Consider the following 20,121-nt stretch of genomic DNA (forward strand, 5'->3'; position numbering starts at 1 on the left):
CAGTGACAAGTGTGCACAAAGAGTGTTTTATGGCCATATGTCCCAGAAAGAACAATGAAATTCTTACTTGCAGCAGCACAATAGAATATGTAAACATTGTACACTGTTGCCATGGGGACACATTGTCAGGTGTGCGGGGACAAGTTTCAAGGATGTGCTTAAGGCTTTCTTAAATAAATTCAACAATCCTATCATTTTCTGGGAGTCTGGTTCACAGCAGCTCAAAGCAAAGGAGGAGCATTCAGGATGATAAAGAAACGGGATGCCTAGTATTAGGACCATTGTCTGAAGGGGGAGATAATCTTACAAATCACCCACCCATCCTGCCACATCTTTAGAAGTCAGTGGTTCCAAAATTGCCTCATTTGTGTCCTCAGAACCCATAAAATTAGTCACAACTCATCCTTGATCATGCAAGAATGCTTAAGAAATCCGAATGCTGTGGTATTTGGTATATAGGAATAAAAATGTTAGAACAGGTGGCACAGGAGCGGCTACGGTGGTGCAACGGTAGAGTTGCTGCCTGACAGCGCTTGCAACGCCAGAGATCCGGGTTCGATCCCAACTATGGGTGCTGTTTGTACGTTCTCCCCGTGCCCACGTGATTTTTCACCGAGATTTTGGGTTTCCTCCCACAGTCCAAGTGGCTCGGTGTATGTGTAAAATTGTCCCTAGTGTGTGTTATTGTGCGGGGATCGCTGGTAGGCCGAAGGGCCTGTTTCCGCACTGTATCTCTAAACTAAACAAAAAACAGGTTAATGTGTGGATAGATAAAATAAAGAGCTTCAAATTCCAGGGACACATAGAACCAGATTTTGAAGTGAGAGGGATTTGTTCATTTGGATAAGTTGCACCTCAGAGTTCTGTTCGGAGTGTTTAAATTATTTTGCAGGAGGTGGATAGGGAAGGGCTGGTTATTGTAACCTGTAAGAAATAGAAATCTGTTTTTAAAAAAGAAACAGGTTTTAGAAATAGGATTGGAGAAACAAATGCTGTTACAAAGGGAGATTTGAAATGCATGGAGGAGATGCCAGCACAAAATACCAGGGGAAGTATGATACTGTGCCCACAACAAGAAAAACTGTAGTATTGATAACGTATAGTAGCACTGGCGAGGAATTATGTAATTTAAGGACCCGCACAGCATTTGGTTAGAAAATTAGCAATTCAGAAAAACCAGGTAGATAAAAATGCTGGAGAAACTCAGCGGGTGAGGCAGCATCTATGGAGCGAAGGAAATAGGCAACGTTTCGGGTCGAGACCCTTCTTCAGACTGCCTCACCCGCTGAGTTTCTCCAGCATTTTTGTCTACCTTCGATTTTCCAGCATCTGCAGTTCCTTCTTAAACAATTCAGAAAAACTTGTATTTAAAAAAAGTCAGAAGCTATTGTTGCAAAGTAAAATCATAGGTAAATTATAGAATCAAGGATGGAGTCGGAAACTTCAAATGATTCTTAAAGTAAACTGGAAAATAATAAAATAAACAAAGGCAAGGCAGTGATATATTTTCTCCCAACCACCAAGTAAAATATGTACAGGAAGATGCTTGTGCATACAGTAAACCCTCGTCAGAATTCACGCTTGTTTATCCCCCCCAATGCCACGCTTCTTCCCTCCTGGCCTTGGGTTAAACGTTACACACCCCCCCAACACTCGGTTATAGCAGGCAATCAGCAATAATGGACACCATTCCTCCCACTGTGCTCTGTTGTTGCAAAGGTTGACTGTATTCAGGTATTCAAACCCATTGTTGGAGAATGGTGCAGAGGGGCAGTAGGGCAAACAGGTGATATTCCTCAGATTTGGAGCATACTTATGGATAAAGGACATGACAAAGAACAAAAATAGAACAGCAGTAATTTTAAGTTTGTTGAATGCAGACAATTATAGAGTAGATGGCAACAAACTGAAGACCCTATCCTTGCTCTGAAGGGGTGTGGTGAGATGTAGGAAATAGACGAGATGTGGTCAATGGTTCGGAATTATGGTAGAAGGAAGCCACAGTTAAGGAAGACCCCTCAGAGGCAACTCTGCAGAAAGTCATGCCAGGAGAGCCGTTATGAGAGACAAGAATTGGGAGAATAGAATGGAATTCTTACAGGACTCATGGTGAGAGACGTATAGTTATTATAATTATGGAATTTTGGACACAAAATGGATGTTTGGAGGTAGACTATCCCAAAGCTGGAGACACAGATCCAGAAAAGGGTGGGAAAAGGACCCAGCAACTCAAGGAATTAAAACAATGTTAGCAAGTGGATGCAATCTGGATACAATGCACAAAAGGATTTGAGATTCTGATTCAAAATGATGTAGAAGAAAACCATATAAAGACATAAGTATATTAATGGGAACATGGTTAAACAGCAGTGGAGTTGGTTTACTTGGAAAGTTTTAAAGAACAGGCAAGGGCACAATGAATTTAAAAAAAAGTGCAGAACAGTGGAGATTTATAACTCAAAGGGCTAATTCACAATTGCTTGAAATTGTGATTTATTGGCTTCATATCTAATCTCTCCCACAATACTTGGCAAGTAGCAAATAGTGTCTTCATACATTAACAAATGGAATATCTACATAATAGATATTATTATAGTATATATTACTGAATATCGACATAATTGTGGGAATAAAACCAAACTTAATACTATAGCAACTGCATATGCCTTCTGAGTTACAGTATTAAATATGCCACAACTGGCTATTGTTTGTATGATGATCATCTTGGGACTTAAATCTTCAAAGGCATCTTCAACAAATAATTAAAATCCTTCAAAAACTTCACCTGATCAAGCCAATACGCAATGCTATGGCTTCTGTTGCCTCAATGCTCGCAGGAACTTCTTCAATAAAAGAAACTCCATATAGAAGGAAGGCCTCCAAGAATGTTTTTAGTTCCTTGTCTGATTCCATTACAGCATTATAAGTAACATAAGGCACTTTTGCTTTGTTATAAACAGCAGCATTCCACAGGATGCGCTTTTGAACAGTCTGGTTCTGGCCTTCAAAAGAATGTTTTGCCAACCATGACAAGCCAAACTTAGTCATATGATTATCTGGCCCTGCAAATGAGACAGAAAAGATACCAAATTAAGTTAAAAGCATGAAGACCTAGTATTACAAATCAAAGTACTAATTATGTACGAATTTCAGTTTTATTTCATTCCGGAGAGAGGATGAAGCCTTTCCAGTAATGGAAAAATAGGGCTGAAAACAATTATAACGTAGATTGAAAGAACAACTCACAAGTTATGTAGATTGCATCATTATCTGAACGTATGTTTGCTGGCTTGATGGCCAAATCCACTTGGGCAGTATCTAAGCTCCGTTGATTAGTTTTTGAGTTGAAACATGATGCAGATCGACAATGATCCCGTAGCCAAACATAATCAAAACGCATCACCAAATCAGAATACGTTAATTCTGGAATAGTAACGATAGGGTTTACCTTCAATAACCTGTCTGCACCAGACATATTCAGATATCAGTTAAACACATATATATATTCTAGGGGAGAGATGGGGAAGAGGCTAAACAGAAGTACAAGAAAACATTTGTTAGTAACTACAAATGAAGATTTGGAACAACTAAGCATCAGGAATTATCCAAAATGAATAAGTCATCGTTGTGCACATTTGCTTCACTTCACAATTAAAGCAAGACTTTAGTGTTATAGGATAGTTTCCACACACTTTTGGTCTTGCCACACTGAGCCTGTATCCATCATGAAACGAAATAATTATTCTCTTTGCTTTTTCAGAAAGTAAAATGGGGTTTAGGAACATGGAAAATGGAAGTTAATTCAGTAAACAAATACGTGCAATTTTATGATAGAAAAGATAGCACTAGGTCTTCGTGCTTTTAACTTAATTTGGTATCTTTTCTTCAAAGTGGTAAGAATAGGAAAGATGTAAAGATTTATTAGTTAATACTGGAACGATGGCGAGGAATTTGGAACCATCACCATTGAATTCCTGTCAAACATTTCCTATGCAGACTTTATATCCAAACAGGTCCGAAAATTGGCACTGACCAACAAGTTCTGCATTTAAAAAAAAGGATCTTTGGAGCCATTTATGAATTTGTGTACTAATAAACTAAAATTAACTAATTCGGCAACGTAATGATGTTACCTTCAGTTTGTACATAATATAATGGAACAACACTTTAGGAAGGATATGACTGCACTGGAGAGGGTGCAGGGAAGATCCATCAGTTGATGTTTGGAAAATACTACACAATAGTTTGAACTCTATCACAGCCATGATGTTCCCAGGAAGCAGTGTTTCAGTAAGAAGAGATTGGATTGGCTGGCTTTGTTCTTCTTGGAATGAAGGAAGAAAGCCGAGGGCGGGAACTAATCGAGTTGTACAAAGTTATGAGAAGCACAGGTAGGCTGGATAATAGCAAACTTTTTCTCTAGAGTGCCCATCCAAATACTACGTTAATATAGCAAGAGTTCCTGTCTCTTCCACTCAGGAAGTGCATTCCAGATTCCAACCAGTCTAAAACTAGAAGGTATAGGTTTAGGTCAACGGGTAGGAGATTTAGAGGGCATCTCAAACCTGATGGCGGTTGATATCTGAAACACACTGTATGACTGGATGATATTGATCGGCACTCTCACACCAATTAAGTAGTATCTGGACAAATACTCAAATTGCCAAGGAAGCATTTGGACAAGGAAGCTGGTAAATGGGATTAGTATAGATAGGGACCAAAGGTCCTGTGTCTGTACTGTAAGGCTCTAAAATTGAAGATGAATAGGACATCTACAACCTAGAGTTTCCACTGCATGTTGGGCCAGAAAATGTGTCAGTCCTAGCAATTGACGTTATCACACACACTAGCTCATAAGGTCGGATACTCTCAGACCTTTGCATAGATCGCCAATTATATCATTGAAATTTAGGACGCAGATCAAAATAATTTAACGTGGAACATGTTAATTTATACTGTGAGGTGTTTGGTGCAATGTGGTGGAATGTGATGTCATATATCAGTGACATACAGGGAACAGGAGTTTGAGATCCTATTCTCAGGCTTCAGTAACTAGAGACCAGTGATGGTATGTAGAAATGCAAAGGCAAGGCTAATTGATATGCAGCTAGAAACATGGTGCACAAGCATGGCTTTTTTGTTGGTGAACTGAAATCAGTTCTGGTGTCGTGAAGTGTCCTGCCAGGGATCGGTTGAGGATCATTATTACGAAATTGCCAGAGAGATGGATACCAGTGTGTTGCGGCAGAAGAACAATCACGTAAGAATTAAAACAGAAAATGCAGGGAAAATTCAGGTCAAGCAGAATCTAATGTCATGGAGACACAGCATAGAAATAGGCCCTTCTGTCCATGCTAACCGTACACTGCAACTTTTATACCAATCCTACCCACACCAATTTTATTTTCTCATCCTTTACACCTTAGATTTTATTCCTTACTTCCCACAGGTAATTAACTTTGGCCAATTGATCTACCGACCCACACATCTTTGGGCTGTTAGGTAAAACTAGAATACCTGGAGGAAACATGTATGGTCATAGGGGGAACACAAATGTGACATTAGATGGAGGTGGACCAAATGTCAGAGGGCCTACTTTGAGAACGGAAATCATTGCGTCACAGTTTAGAATAATAATGGGCTTGTGTAATGAGCAATCTAAATGTGGAATGTAATTGGTGTGAGTAATTCAATGGAAAGTACCATGATTGATCTGGCCATAGTGAAGTTGAACAAGGATTGGCAAGTAAAACCTGGTGAGAAGGTAAGGGGGTGGAAAGGAAAAGTAGCCAGGTTAAAAAAAAAACCTAATGGCGGTTATGAGAGATAGGAAAAGGATAGTACTGCATGGGATCATTCCACTTTCCTCCCAAAAACAAAATGCAGTGGCGATGGTCTGGAATTCACTATCTGGAAGAAACATAATTAAATCGGGGTTTTTAAAAAGGGAAATTAATTTTTAGTTCTGTAAAAAGAACAAAGGAACAGAACAAAATAAATGGAATTGTTAGACCGCAAGATGGAACTGCATTTCCAAATGTGGCATTTTGAAAAAAAACGTAAGGTTAATGAAAATCCATACTTTTTCTTTTAAACAATTTGAAATAAGGGAGGCTCTTATCACCTTACCCAAGTGATTGTCATGAATCAACCACGAACAGTTCATAGAATCTGGAGCACCATGTTGACACCGTAGTGTGTTTACTGCAGGTAAAAGCTGTTTTATGCGACAATGCCATTGCCTCATTCCTTGAACATCTGTCTTCAAATGCTGTACACCGACACCAAAACGTAGTAAGCGGTTCAAATACATTTTCTGAGGTGGGGATGAGGTTGTAGAAGGGGGAAAAAAATGTATCTTGCATTAGAATTTGAAATTTACTATTCAAAAAGTACACTGGCATTAGCATGTTAATTAACAGGTTTTCTAAAATAGACCACAAAACATAGGTGCTCGAGGGATGATTTATTCAAATATTATAGGGTGTATAGGTAAACTAATCCCATTGGTTTGAAAGTGTACGAACAAGTGCAGGCTAAAATTCATACCAGGTCATTAAGGAAAGTTGATGTTAGTACACAATAGTTTGAATTCTGCCACAGCCATGACTAATTTTGGTCATCACATCCTTTTGAAGTCAAAAGGAACACAAGGGTGATTAGATAAACTCATGTCACAGAATATCTTTCATCTTTATTAAATGCCAGTCTGTATAAGGTATTGGAAGTAAATGGCCTTCTTTCTTCGCATATTTTCTTCACAACCGTAAGAACTAAGTCAAAAGAACATTTCTAAAGGATACCTTAGATTTTTTGGGCTGCTGCTTTTATTGAAGTAATACAGTAATGTAAAATTTAAACATGAAACAGTCACATGAAAAATGTCAATTAAAGAAGGCTTATTTGCACCTGACATCCATGAATGTACCATGATGACCAGATTTCAGTCAATCAGCATTCAAATACAAAACATTTTTTTCTCCTCAAGAGACTAGAGCGAAAATAAATGTTTTCAGGAAGAAATTGGATTTGCATTGTTTGAAACAATTTTGCTAAGCTGATTAAATATTTGCTTTGAATGGTTAAGTGTGCAGTTTATTGCCTAGTCAGATTGAAACCCTCATTTTGTGACAATTTATTATTTTCAGTCTTTGCCAGGATTTACTTTCAGATTCACAATATTACTGAAACAGATAATCTGATCAACAGATCTGTTCATGGAATTGCTACGTATAAATTGATGCTTTTTGTTGCAACTAAATAGTCTTTCATTTATTTGAGGGTTTGAATGACATCACACACTAATGTAAGCCTGCCTTTTATATAATTAGATTTCAGAAAAAAGTCTGAAAACATATCGCTGAAGCAACATATTGTTGGGTTTGATTCTCAGCACTAGGCTTCAACCAGCACTCAAGCATACCTCAATAAGGGAGACTTAACCAGCAGCGCTCTCAATTCTCCTTTTGTGCTGTGGTCTACATAAATCTTCATAAGACGTTGGTGAAACCTTACTTAGAATATTGTGTTCAGTTCTGGGCACCATGTTATAGGAAAGATATTGTCAAGCCTGAAAGGGTTCAGAGAAGATTTACGAGGATGTTGCCAGGACTAGAGGGTCTGAGCTTTTGGGAGAGGTTGAGTAGGCTGGGTCTCTATTCCTTGGAGCGCAGGAGGGGTGATCTTATAGAAGTGTATAAAATCATGAGAGGAATAGATCGGGTAGATGCACAGTCTCTTGCCCAGAGTAGGTGAATCGAGGACCAGAGGACATAGGTTCAAGGTGAAGGGGAAAAGATTTAATAGGAATCTGAGAGGTAACTTTTTCACACAAAGGGTGGTGGGTGTATGGAATAAGCTGCCAGATTAGGTAGTTGAGGCTGCGACTATCCCAACGTTTAAGAAACAGTTAGACAGGTACATGGATAGGACAGGTTTGGAGGGATATGGACCAGGCGCAGGCAGGTGGGACTAGTGTAGCTGGACATGTTGGCCGGTGTGGGCAAGTTGGGCCGAAAGGCCTGTTTCCCTGTATCACTCAATGACTCTAAGTGTATTTAAGATTGCATTACCAACATTTTCCAAAGGTCTGCAGTTTAGGCCATAAGGGATAATTTTGCACTTGAAGGAAACCAGCTTCTCCTTTGCTTTTTTAGTTTCATTCATTGTCATGTGTGCCAAGGTACAATGAACATCAAGACTATGCATGATTACAATGAAGCTGTTCAGAGTGTACAGGTGCAGGATAAGGGGTATATAATTTAGTGCAAAATGAAGTCTGATTAAAGATGGTTCAAAGATCTCCAATGAGATCTTGGCAGTCTGGTTACGCTCAGAGAAGGGCTTGAAAGGTATTACACAGTTCGACACAACTCATAAAGTCTCATTGTATGCGGATGACCTGCTCCTGTACATCTCGAACCCAGTCAGCTCTCTCCCTGTGATTACGAATATTTTAGAACGGTTTGGTGCTTATTCTGGTTATAAACTTAACTACCAAAAGAGTGAGCTATTACCGATTAACTCATTGGCTAAGCAGCTCCCTCGCTCTTTAACCTCATTCAAATGGGCAGAGGACGGGTTTCGCTACCTCGGCGTCTTTATCACAACACCCTTATCTGATATGTTCCGCACAAACTTTTTGCCTCTGGTTGAGAAAGCTGAAAGAGATTTTGACCGCTGGTCAGTTTTACCGCTATCCCTCATGGGCCGGATAAATCTTGTCAAGATGGTCGTCCTACCCAAATTCCTGTATCTTTTCCCGCACGTCCCTATACTTATCACAAAATCTTTTTTTGATAAATTAGAAAGGACAATATCTAAATTTTTATGGGGTAGCAAACCGGCTAGAATCCGAAAGGCGATACTGCAGTCTCCTAAGAGTGACGGCGGTTTGGCACTTCCTGACTTTAGGCGATACTATTGGGCAGCTAACTTGCAAAAACTCCTGTATTGGATGAATGATGATTGCGACCACCTACCGACTTGGGTACACATGGAAAAGGCGAGTTCACATCTCCCGTTGCGGTCTGTCCTATGCTCCCAACTCCCCCTTCCTATAACATCTGTGGGTGCAGGCCCAATTGCGTCCCTCTCGCTCAAGATATGGAGTCAACTCAGGAAAAACTTTGGTTTACAAGGCCCTTCCATCTTGACCCCACTGCTTAAAAACCACATCTTTAACCTTCAAGTACAGGCCACGCATTCAAAACCTGGCATAGCAACGGTATCAGTAGTATCAAAAACCTATACAAGGATGGCATCTTTTCGTCTTTTGCGGAGCTCTCGTCCAACTATAGCCTCCCAAACTCCCACCTTTTTCGTTTTTTCCAGATTAGGGATTTTGTGAAGAAGACATTCCCCCATTTCCCAAATCGCCCCCCTGAAACCCTGACCGATACCATCTTAGGTCTAGATCCCAACTGGAAGAAATGTATCTCTGTTTTGTATAACTTGTTAGGGTCGGTTATATTGAAACATCATACCTCATTAAAAGCTGCGTGGGAGGGTGAGCTGAATACGAAACTAACAGACCAGCAATGGGACTCTGCCTTGGATTTGATCCATTCTTCCTCCATATGTGCCCATCATGGCCTAATCCAATGCAAAGTCCTTCACAAAGTCCACTACACAAATGCAAGATTATCTAGAATTTACCCCGCTGTTAGGGACACCTGCAACAGATGTAATCAATCTCCTGCCAACCATAGCCATATGTTTTGGTCTTGCCGTAAGCTAGCAGCCTTTTGGAGGAGTGCTTTCGACTTGATAAGCAGAGCCTACGGCCAGACTATTCCTCCAAACCCACTGTCAGCCATTTTCGGTACCCCTCCCAACACCAACCTCTCTGTTGCGGTGAAACGCGTCCTAGCTTTTACAACCTTGTTAGCCCGGAGACTGATCTTGCTTAACTAGAGGCTCACCTGTCCCCCGACACACGCCCGCTGGATTAAAGAGGTGCTTTACAATTTATAGCTTGAAAAACTTAGGTTCTCTCTCAAAGGCTCTACCAAGACATTCCTAGATACATGGAACCCTTTCTTGTAACTTGTTAACTCTCTCAACTTGTCCCCGGACTCGGAAGAGGACAGAGTGCTCTCCACCAATGTTCTGCTCTACTGCAGCTGCTCTCCCCTTAACCCCCCCCCCCACACACTTATTTACTGTTATTAGTGACCCCCCTTTCCCCCCCTTTATTTATTTATTTATTTATCTTTAAATTTTATTTTTAGTACTTTTTGTTTTGTTTATCTTACCATATTTGTGTGGATGTGTATGTATATGAGTGTTGTTTGTCCCCGTTTGGTTCCGACCTGATTCGGGTGGGTTGAAGGTGGGTAAGGGTAAGGGCTTTGAGGGTCGCTTACATACTGTTGCACAATTATGCCTTGACTGTCACTGTCTGTTATTATTGTATGTATGCAAATTGCTGTGAAATTCAAATAAAAATATTTAAATCAAAGATCTCCAATGAGGTTGATGGGAGGTTAGGCCCGCACCCTAGCTAGTGAGAGTACAATTCAGTTGATAACAACTATGAAGAAATTGTCCCTAAATTTGGAGGTATGCATTTTCACACTCTGTACCTTTTGCCTAATTGGAGAGGGGAGAAAAGGGAGTGTCTGGGGTGAGATTCATCCTTAATTATGCTGGTGGCCTTTCAGAGGCAACATGGTGTAAATGGAATCAATGGAAGCAACGTTGGTTTGTATGATGGCCTGGGTTGCTTCCACAATTATCTGCAATTTCAAGCAGTCTTGGATGAGCTGTTCTCAAACCATGCTATTTGATTTGATTTGATTCAATTTATTGTCATTGCACTTTTCAGTGCAACAAAATGGTTTAGCCTGCAGTCATAACATAGAATAAATAACAAACACTCATCACAGTTTAAAGTCCCAAAGTCATTGTCTCTTCCCTCCTTGCTCTCCCTCTGCGCTGAGGCAATCCAAGCCTCCGATGTTGTGACCCCACCGGGTGATGGTAGGTAAGTCCCGCGGCTGAATCCGTGCTCCGCAAACAGGCCGGTTCAAACTCCGCGGCCCGGGGCGGTCGAAGCTGCCGTCATCCAGTCCAGCGGACGCAGCTGTAGTTGCGGGAGCTCTGGAAAACAGAACTCGAGCTCCCGATGATGTTGTCCACTGGCCCGCGGCCAAGCCTCCAAAGTCGGGTCGGAAGTTGGGTTGCACCGCAGACGGACACGGAGACAGGAGACGGGGTATACGGCAGGAAAGGTCGCATCCCTCCCGAAGGAAGGGATTATGCATCCTGATAAAATGCTTTCCACTGCACATCTGTGGAAGTTATGCTTTGATATCCAATTCTTTACAAGAGTAGTATGTTTTAATACACGAGTGCCCAACAATTCCCCAGCATAACAAAACGTTATCAAAAAATGACATGAAAATTAGCCAAGAACAGTATATTTTCACAAAAAGGAAATTTGAGTTGGATCTACCAGCCACACAAGCAAAGTAGCCACAAAAATGTTTCGGCAACAGATGAAAGCATCTATATTTGTATAAACCAAGAACATAGTTGTTTAAAATAAATGTATAGTTTAATGTTCCATACACTAATGCCTTTATTTCCTTTGTGCATAAACACGTTCATTTTCCGATGCATAGTTCAGAAGACAATAATAATCATTTTAGTTTACATGTTTTTAATGCAAATGAATTAATCACCAATAAATATTGAAACCTATTGCTAGAGTCCATATAGAAAACTATGCCAAAATTAATTCTGATCATTCAATGCCAAGTTATTTTTTCAAGATTGCAAGAGTTGCATCCTCCAATTTTTTCAATCTTTGGTCTACTTGTATTCGCACTCTCCCTTGTTCTAGAAGGGGAGCAGAATCATCAGCTAATATTAGTCACCACAGGAACCTGCTCCCCAATCTTTGCCATGCTCCATTTATTACTTTCAAAAGTCCCCGCACACACTTCATTTATGCTTTCATAACATAGCACGTATTAAAAGAGACAGAACTGAAGAACTGGGTTCAGGAACAACTATATTCCTACAACCATCAGGTTATTGAACTGACCTGCCCAACCACAATCCACCTGGAACACAATGTACCATCTCTTGATCGACCATGGATAGACTTGTTTCCCAATTGTTTTTTGTATAACTATTTCCTTTTCACTGTCTTGCAGAATTTATAAATGTTAAAGTTCCTTGCTGATTGTCGTGGTACCGTATAGCACCTGAAGGCAAGCCTCATTTCACATGTTATAGGAGTAGAATTAGGCCATTCGGCCCATTGAATCTACTCGCCTTTCAATCATGGCTGATCTCTGCCTCCTAATCCCATTTTCCTGTCTTCTCCCCACAACCCTTGACCCGTTCTAATCAAGAATTTGTCTCTCTCTGTCTTAAAAATATCCACCATCTTGGCCTCCACAGCCCTCTGTGGCAATGAGTTCCACAGATTAACTACCCTGTGACTAAAGAAGTTCCTCCTTACCTCCTTTCTAAAAGAGCACTCTTGAATTCTGAGGTTATGACCTCTGGTCCTAGATGCCCCCATCAGTGGAAACATCCTTTCCACATCCACTCTATGCCTTTCATTATTCTGTACATTTTAATGAGGTCTCCCCTGAACCTTCTAAACTCCAGCATCTTTAAGAGCTCTATCTACAGATCTATTCCACAGATTCACAACTCTCTGGGTGAAAATTTTTTCCTCATCTCCATTCTAAATGGCCTACCCTTTATTCTTAAACTGTGGCCCCTGTTTCTGCATCCCCCAACATCAGGAACATGTTTCCTGCCTCTAGCTTGTCCAATCCCTTAATAATCACATGATTCCCTTTCATCCTTTTAAATTCCAGTGTATACAAGCCATTCGCTCCATTCTTTCAACATATGACAGTCCAGCCATCCCGGGAGTTAACCTCGTGAACCTACGCTGCACTCCATCAATAGCAAGAATGTCCTTCCCCAAATTTGGAGACCAAAACTGCACACAATACTTCAGATGTGGTCTCACTAGGGCTCTGTACAACTGCAGAAGGACCGCTTTGCTCCTATACTCAACTCCTCTTGTTTTGAAGGCCAACATGACATTAGCTTTCTTCACTGCCTGCTGTACCTGCATGCTTACTTTCAGTGACTGATGTACAAAGACACCCAGATCTCATTGTACTCCCCCTTTTCCTAACTTGACACCATTCAGATAATATGCCTTCCTGTTCTTGCCACCAAAGTGGGTAACCTTACATTTATCTACATTAAACTGCATCTGCCCACTCACCCAACCTGTCCAAGTCACTCTGCATCCTCATAGCATCCTCCTCACAGTTCACACTGCCACCCAGCTTTGTGTCATCTGCAAATTTGCTAATGTTACTTTGAATCCCTTCATCCAAATCATTGATGTATATTGTAAATTGCTGCAGTCCCAGCACCGAGCCTTGCAGTACCCCACTAGTCACTGCCTGCCATTCTGAAAGGGACCTGTTAATCCCTACTCTTTGTTTCTTGTCTGCCAACCAATTTTCTATCCATGTCAGTACCCTACCCCCAATACCATGCGTTCTAATTTTGCCCACTAATCTCCTAAGTGGGACCTTATCAAAGGCCTTCTGAAACTCCAGGTACACTACATCCACTGGCTCTCCCATGTCTATTTTCCTAGTTACATCCACAAAACAAACCCAGAAGATTAGTCAAGCATGATTTCCCCTTCGTAAATCCATTCTGACTCGGACCGATCCTGTTACTGCTATCCAAATGTGCCGCTATTTCATCTTTTATAATCGACTCCAGCATCTTCCCCACCACCGATGTCAGGCTAACTGGTCTATAAGTCCCTGTTTTCTCTCTCTCTCCTTTCTTAAAAAGTGGGATAACATTAGCTACCCTCCAATCCACAGGAACTGATCCTGAATCTATAGAACATTGGAAAAATGATCACCAATGCGTCCACAATTTCTAGAGCCATCTTCTTAAGTACCCTAGGATGCAAATCAACAAGTCCTGGGGATTTATCAGCCTTCAGTTACATTGACTTGCAAATTAACTTTTTAGGAGTCCTTCACCAGCACTCCCAGAGGCAAATTAATTTCTGGAAACTTTTATTCCAACCAGGTTAAATTATCAAGCTTGGAGAACAATGGTAAAAGATAGGAAGCTTTAAATTTTCTAGTTCTCTGAGGAGTGCACTGTATTACAAAATCCTCAGCAACAAAATGTCCCTCAACTTGTGAAGAGTTTATTTTATTCATATTAGGCAGGCATTCCAACTAATTTGGCTCCTCTACCAAATGAACAACCCAAAATAGATGCAATAAGACTTTGCTCAGCTCGTTAATATATAGAACCAGGTAGGAAAGGCACAAAGAAAGTCATTGTTGAAACGTTTCTTCAATGTGCCAGCACATTCAGTAATCTGCAGCCCATTAAAAGTACAAATAACAAAGAAGACCTGACATAATAAGTTTGAGGGGTCTCGACCCGAAACGTCACCCATTCCTTCTCTCCAGAGATGCTGCCTGCCCCGCTGAGTTACTCCAGCTTTTTGTGTCTATCTTCATAATAAATCACTTGCTGTTAATGAACACAGGTACAACAGGTTTGCTAATAATAGAAACAAAAAGCGGGACAGGCAGCATCTCTGGAAGGAAGGAATGGGTGACGTTTCGGGTCGAGACCCTTCTTCATAGAATAACTAAACACACTATTCCCACGTATCTGCGCCACTTGGTCTATCATAGCTTAATTTCAACACAATTTAAAAGACGGAATTTTGTTTTGATTGACAAATTTCAACAGTGGTTTCTCCTTGCAGTCGAGCAGACACGACAGACAAGTTTTAAACAATTTAAACGCGGCAACGTCCAGTCTTTTTAGTGTTTCGAAATGCATTGTATTTTTGAAATTGTAATTTAAAAATGAATCCTTATTCTGTACATTAATAATACCATAGGGCTGTGTTGCCATGAGTACAATTTTATGTTTTCATATTGGCCTTACGTACGAAGACAGCTGCAAAGTCGATTTGGGGATTGATTTTCCCGCGAACCAAATTGTATTCCCAACCCGGTGATATTTACTCCCTTCTCAAACAGCGCCTTTAACTCGGAACTACAGGAAAAACAACTCTAGCTTGGGTCTGGGGTACACAAAATTGCTGGAGGAACTCAGCGGGTGCAGCAGCATCTATGGAGCGAAGGAAATAGGCGACGTTTCGGGCCGAAACCCTTCTTCAGACGGCCTCCAGCATCTGCAGTTCCCTTTTGAACACTTTGTCTAGCTTGGGTCTCCCGCCCGTCCCGGGACTGTCTGACAGCGCTCTGCTAATGGTGAGAAGCACAACTACAATGTAGAGACCTATACCGGGGAGTGGGGACTGTGTCTGCAGCGGCAGCCTGACCCTCCCGCAGCTCATCGCGCGTTTCTATGTACCGCGACCGTCGACATTTTATATTAAGAAAAACTATCTTTGAACAATTGTAATACAGTCATCTCCATTGCGCACGCTTACCGTCAGCAATATTCCCCCTGCGCTCAACACTCCGCAGCAACTGACATAAACAGGACGAGCAGCAACCTTCCCCCACCATTATATACAGCCATCGCCGCGGTTAGTGCACATGCTTGCCCTGCCCTTCTGTCAGTCAAACACGATCACTCCATAGAGCCTGTCCATGTGGCAGAAAGATTCCCTTGCAGCGATATTTATTTTGGCTGGGGAATTTATATTCCAGTTTGCCGTAATTCGATCATATGAATTAGAATACACATTCTCCATTCCGTGCAATTGTAAAAGTGCGAACTGTAAGTAATGAATCAAATAAAAATAATGAATACAAATCTCACTGTCAATGGAAATCAAAAACTGCAGATGCTAGAATTCTGACAAAATCTTTCCAATGGTCTTCTACCTGAGACATTACCTTTGTTACTCCCTCACAGATGCTGCTGACACACAGAGTGTTTCAAACATTCTCTGTTTTTATGAAAAATAATCTCACCGCCAGGTCCCAAATCATCTATATCTGGCAAGCAGCAATTTATCCTGGTCTGTTATATTTGCTGTCAATGATATGGTCTCTACATTTTTGTGACTAAAGAGATGGCACCGGAGGGAAACCTTTAAGTTTCCTCGGACTGTTTTGGAAAGAACTGGGGGGCGTATTAGCCGGATGGCCCATAATACCATTGGAAGTAATATTTTCAGATAATGTTTGTGTGCTTTGGTGCAAGGTTTAAACTGGCTCAGTAGGGAGAAGAAAGCAGAGTGAGTCAGATGAAAAGTTGCCAACAAAAGTTAGGGAATGAATACTAGATTTTTGCAGGCAACGAGGAAACTTGGCAATACTTAATAATAACAAATATTTAAAATCAAGACGGAGTCAAACAGAGATGCAGCAGAGAAACCAGTTCCTCAGCCCACCAAATCCTTGCCAAAGATCAATCACTCATCGAATTAATCCTGTTATTTTATTTCACCACATTCTCATCTACTCCCTCAGATTCCACCCATAGTCCTACAAATTAGGTGTAATTTACAATGGAAAATTAACCTACCGGCCTACTGGCCTTTGGGATGTGGGAAGAATGCAAAGCCTCTAGAGGAAACCCACAAGGACACCGGTAGAATGTACAAACTCCACACAGAAGAGAAAAGGGCAACAGGTAAATAAAGATGGGAAAGAGACATCACAATATTAATTAAAGATACAGTTGAATATGTATAACTCTATATAATTGTATATGTGAATAGGAATATTAAATTGGATGAAACAATAGATGAAACCATTAAATTGAACTGTAAAACTATTTTTTTAAATCCATGCATATTATAAGGAGTACCACTGTAGACCTGCCTGATTGTAAATATGTGGGTAACTTTCAGAGATGTTCCGAATAAAGAAAACAATAATGGTTCATTTCAACAACTTGAAATTAATTGGGATAGAATTGGTGCCAAAGTTATTAATGCCACAGAGTTCTTCAAATGCATCCAGGAAGACTTTCAAAATAATTATGCTGCAAGTTCAACAAAAGAGCAGATGGCACTCACTAAACTGAGTTGCAGGGAATGAAGATGGATTGTTACTAGGGGAGGCGGGGGGGGGGGTTGCTAGTTTCTTGCTAGTTTTGAGCAAAAATAAGCTGGAAGACAATTCAGTGTAATGGCAATTGGGGGGGGGGGGGGGCGGAGTAGGCTTACAGCAGCATCACTGACAGGAAGACTCACACACATTATACATGAATTATAACCTCGTGAACCTACGCTGCACTCCATCAATAGCAAGAATGTCCTTCCTCAAATTTGGAGACCAAGACTGCACACAATACTTCAGATGTGGTCTCACTAGGGCTCTGTACAACTGCAGAAGGACCGCTTTGCTCCTATACTCAACTCCTCTTGTTTTGAAGGCCAACATGACATTAGCTTTCTTCACTGCCTGCTGTACCTGCATGCTTACTTTCAGTGACTGATGTACAAAGACACCCAGATCTCATTGTACTCCCCCTTTTCCTAACTTGACACCATTCAGATAATATGCCTTCCTGTTCTTGCCACCAAAGTGGGTAACCTTACATTTATCTACATTAAACTGCATCTGCCCACTCACCCAACCTGTCCAAGTCACCCTGCATCCTCATAGCATCCTCCTCACAGTTCACACTGCCACCCAGCTTTGTGTCATCTGCAAATTTGCTAATGTTACTTTGAATCCCTTCATCCAAATCATTGATGTATATTGTAAATTGCTGCAGTCCCAGCACCGAGCCTTGCAGTACCCCACTAGTCACTGCCTGCCATTCTGAAAGGGACCTGTTAATCCCTACTCTTTGCTTCTTGTCTGCCAACCAATTTTCTATCCATGTCAGTACCCTACCCCCAATACCATGCGTTCTAATTTTGCCCACTAATCTCCTAAGTGGGACCTTATCAAAGGCCTTCTGAAACTCCAGGTACACTACATCCACTGGCTCTCCCATGTCTATTTTCCTAGTTACATCCACAAAAAAAATCCTGAAGATTAGTCAAGCATGATTTCCCCTTCGTAAATCCATTCTGACTCGGACCGATCCTGTTACTGCTATCCAAATGTGCCGCTATTTCATCTTTTATAATCGACTCCAGCATCTTCCCCACCACCGATGTCAGGCTAACTGGTCTATAACTGGTCTAGTTAGGATACTTTCTTCACGGCATCTGTAAACTATTGTTATTGTATTCAGTGATATGCCGAATTTCGTTAAATCTCAAAGAAAGTAGAGGCACTAGCCACCTTCTTCATAATGACATCTATGTGCTGCGACCAGGACAAGGCATCCAAGATGTTAACACCAAGTAATTTGAAACTGCTATCTCTCCCATCACTGACCCACCAATGCAAACTGGCATGTAATCTCCGGACATCCCTTTCTAAAGTCAAAGATTAGTTCCTTGACTCTGTTGACATTGATTGAAAGTTTGTTGTTGCAGCACCACTCAACTCCTGTATTACAATCTCACTCCTATACCCTGACATATCACTGCCCGTGATTCGGACAACAAAAGTAAGTGTAATCAGCGAATTTATGAGTGTTGAAAACCGAGCTGGAGCCAATGAACTGCAGCCTGACATATGTGTTCCTGTTATCCAGATGGTCCAAAGCAGAGTGGATAGGCAGTGAGATATCAGCTGCTGTTGACTTGTTCTGGCAAATTGAAGCAGATTGAGGTCATTTGAGGCTTGAGTTGTTTCACACCATAATCAACTACTCCAAGCACTTAATTACGGTGGATGTAAATGCTACTGGACTGTAGCCATTGAGGCAGGTCGCCATGCTCCACTTGGGCATGTACGATACTTGCCCTTCTGGTGAAGGTGGAAATCTCAGACTGCAACTGCGGAAGGTTGAAGATGTCCTTGCACAATCCAGCTGGTTGGCCTGCGTACGTCTTCAGCACAGGTGCATGTATGCCTCCAGGACCAGATGCTTTGCATGTTTTCACCCTCTTATAGAAGGCTCTGATGTCGGCCTTAAAAACTGAGACCACAGGGATGTCAGGAGTTTTTGTACATGTGCTGTGTTCTCCATTTCAAAGTATGTAAAAATATGTTGAGCTCATCTGAAGGTGATGCATCGTTGCCACTTATGCCTCCATGTTTCGCTTTGCAGTGTGTAAGCTCTGCCACACCTGACGCGTGTCTGTCTGTAACTTCTTGAGGTCATACCTGGACTTCTTGTATCTGGATCGCCAGTCCAAAACGCCATGAATCTAGCCTTCAGTGGATTACGAATCTCCTGGTTCACCCAGGGCTTCTGGCTGGTGAAAATGCCAAATGCATTTGTTGGTACACACTCATCCATGTATTTCTTTATGAACTCAGTGATGGCTGTGGCATTTTCGTTCAGGTCCGCTGATGAATTCTTGAACATCTCAACTCTGCCACAAACCTACACCCTCTGGTTATAGACTCTCCCATAGCCTTTCCTATGGGAACTAGGAAATGGGAAATAGTCTCCAGATGCAGTCTCACCAATGTTCTCCACAGTTGTACTTCAAGCAAGCTACAGATGATTCAAGGTATATGGAAGAGACCTTTTGAATGACAGAGCAGAGTCAAGGAGCTGACAGGACAATTCCTGCACTTGCAGCTTTTATTCTCACATAACAAAAAGGATAGTGTTCCCAAATCCACACAGGCCAAGATGTCAAAAGCAGACAGTTTAGGAGACAATAAAAGGAAATATAATCAGAACCTGAAAGCTTACTAGTGCAGGTGGTCTAAAAGGCCCCATAAATTAAAAAAAAAATAGATAAAGGAAATTAGGAAAACAAAGAGGAATTGAAAATATATTGACAAATAAAATCAAGGAAAGTCCAAAAATGTATTACAAAAACAGAAATAGCATGATAGTAACACAGAAAATAGGATCTCAAAGAAACCAAAAACGTAATCCATGCGTGGAGATGAAAGATATGCATATGTTACTAATTGATTACATTGTATCTGTCTTTCCAGGACAGGTAGGGCAGAAAGTAAACAGTAACAGTTAATGTGTGATTAGTAACTGGAAGGCTGTTTGCAGTGGGTCCCAACAGAACTCAGCTCAAAGTCCCTTGCGTTTTTAAGTTCAATGATTTTGCCTTGGGGTGTG

At 41.2% G+C, this 20,121-nt stretch overlaps 1 protein-coding gene across 4 annotated transcripts in view; it reads right to left on the reverse strand.

The window, feature by feature from the left end:
• Nucleotides 1-20,121, reverse strand: part of tmlhe (trimethyllysine hydroxylase, epsilon) — a 30,050-nt gene that overhangs the window by 7,594 nt on the left and 2,335 nt on the right. The window contains exons 1-4 of one of the 4 annotated variants that reach the window (XM_033030465.1): nucleotides 15,497-15,764; nucleotides 6,130-6,316; nucleotides 3,247-3,423; nucleotides 2,786-3,062 (exon numbers count right to left, since the gene is read on the reverse strand). In XM_033030465.1, the coding sequence (XP_032886356.1) occupies nucleotides 2,786-3,062; nucleotides 3,247-3,423; nucleotides 6,130-6,313 (638 nt within the window). In that variant the 5' untranslated portion in view covers nucleotides 6,314-6,316; nucleotides 15,497-15,764. Of the gene's footprint in view, nucleotides 1-2,785; nucleotides 3,063-3,246; nucleotides 3,424-6,129; nucleotides 6,322-12,052; nucleotides 12,202-15,496; nucleotides 15,765-20,121 lie in introns of those variants that run through there. The other 3 variants (XM_033030469.1, XM_033030467.1, XM_033030468.1) reach the window with 3 other exon arrangements.

The sequence above is a fragment of the Amblyraja radiata genome, chromosome 12 (assembly GCF_010909765.2).
Source record: "Amblyraja radiata isolate CabotCenter1 chromosome 12, sAmbRad1.1.pri, whole genome shotgun sequence".
Taxonomy (NCBI): domain Eukaryota; kingdom Metazoa; phylum Chordata; class Chondrichthyes; order Rajiformes; family Rajidae; genus Amblyraja; species Amblyraja radiata.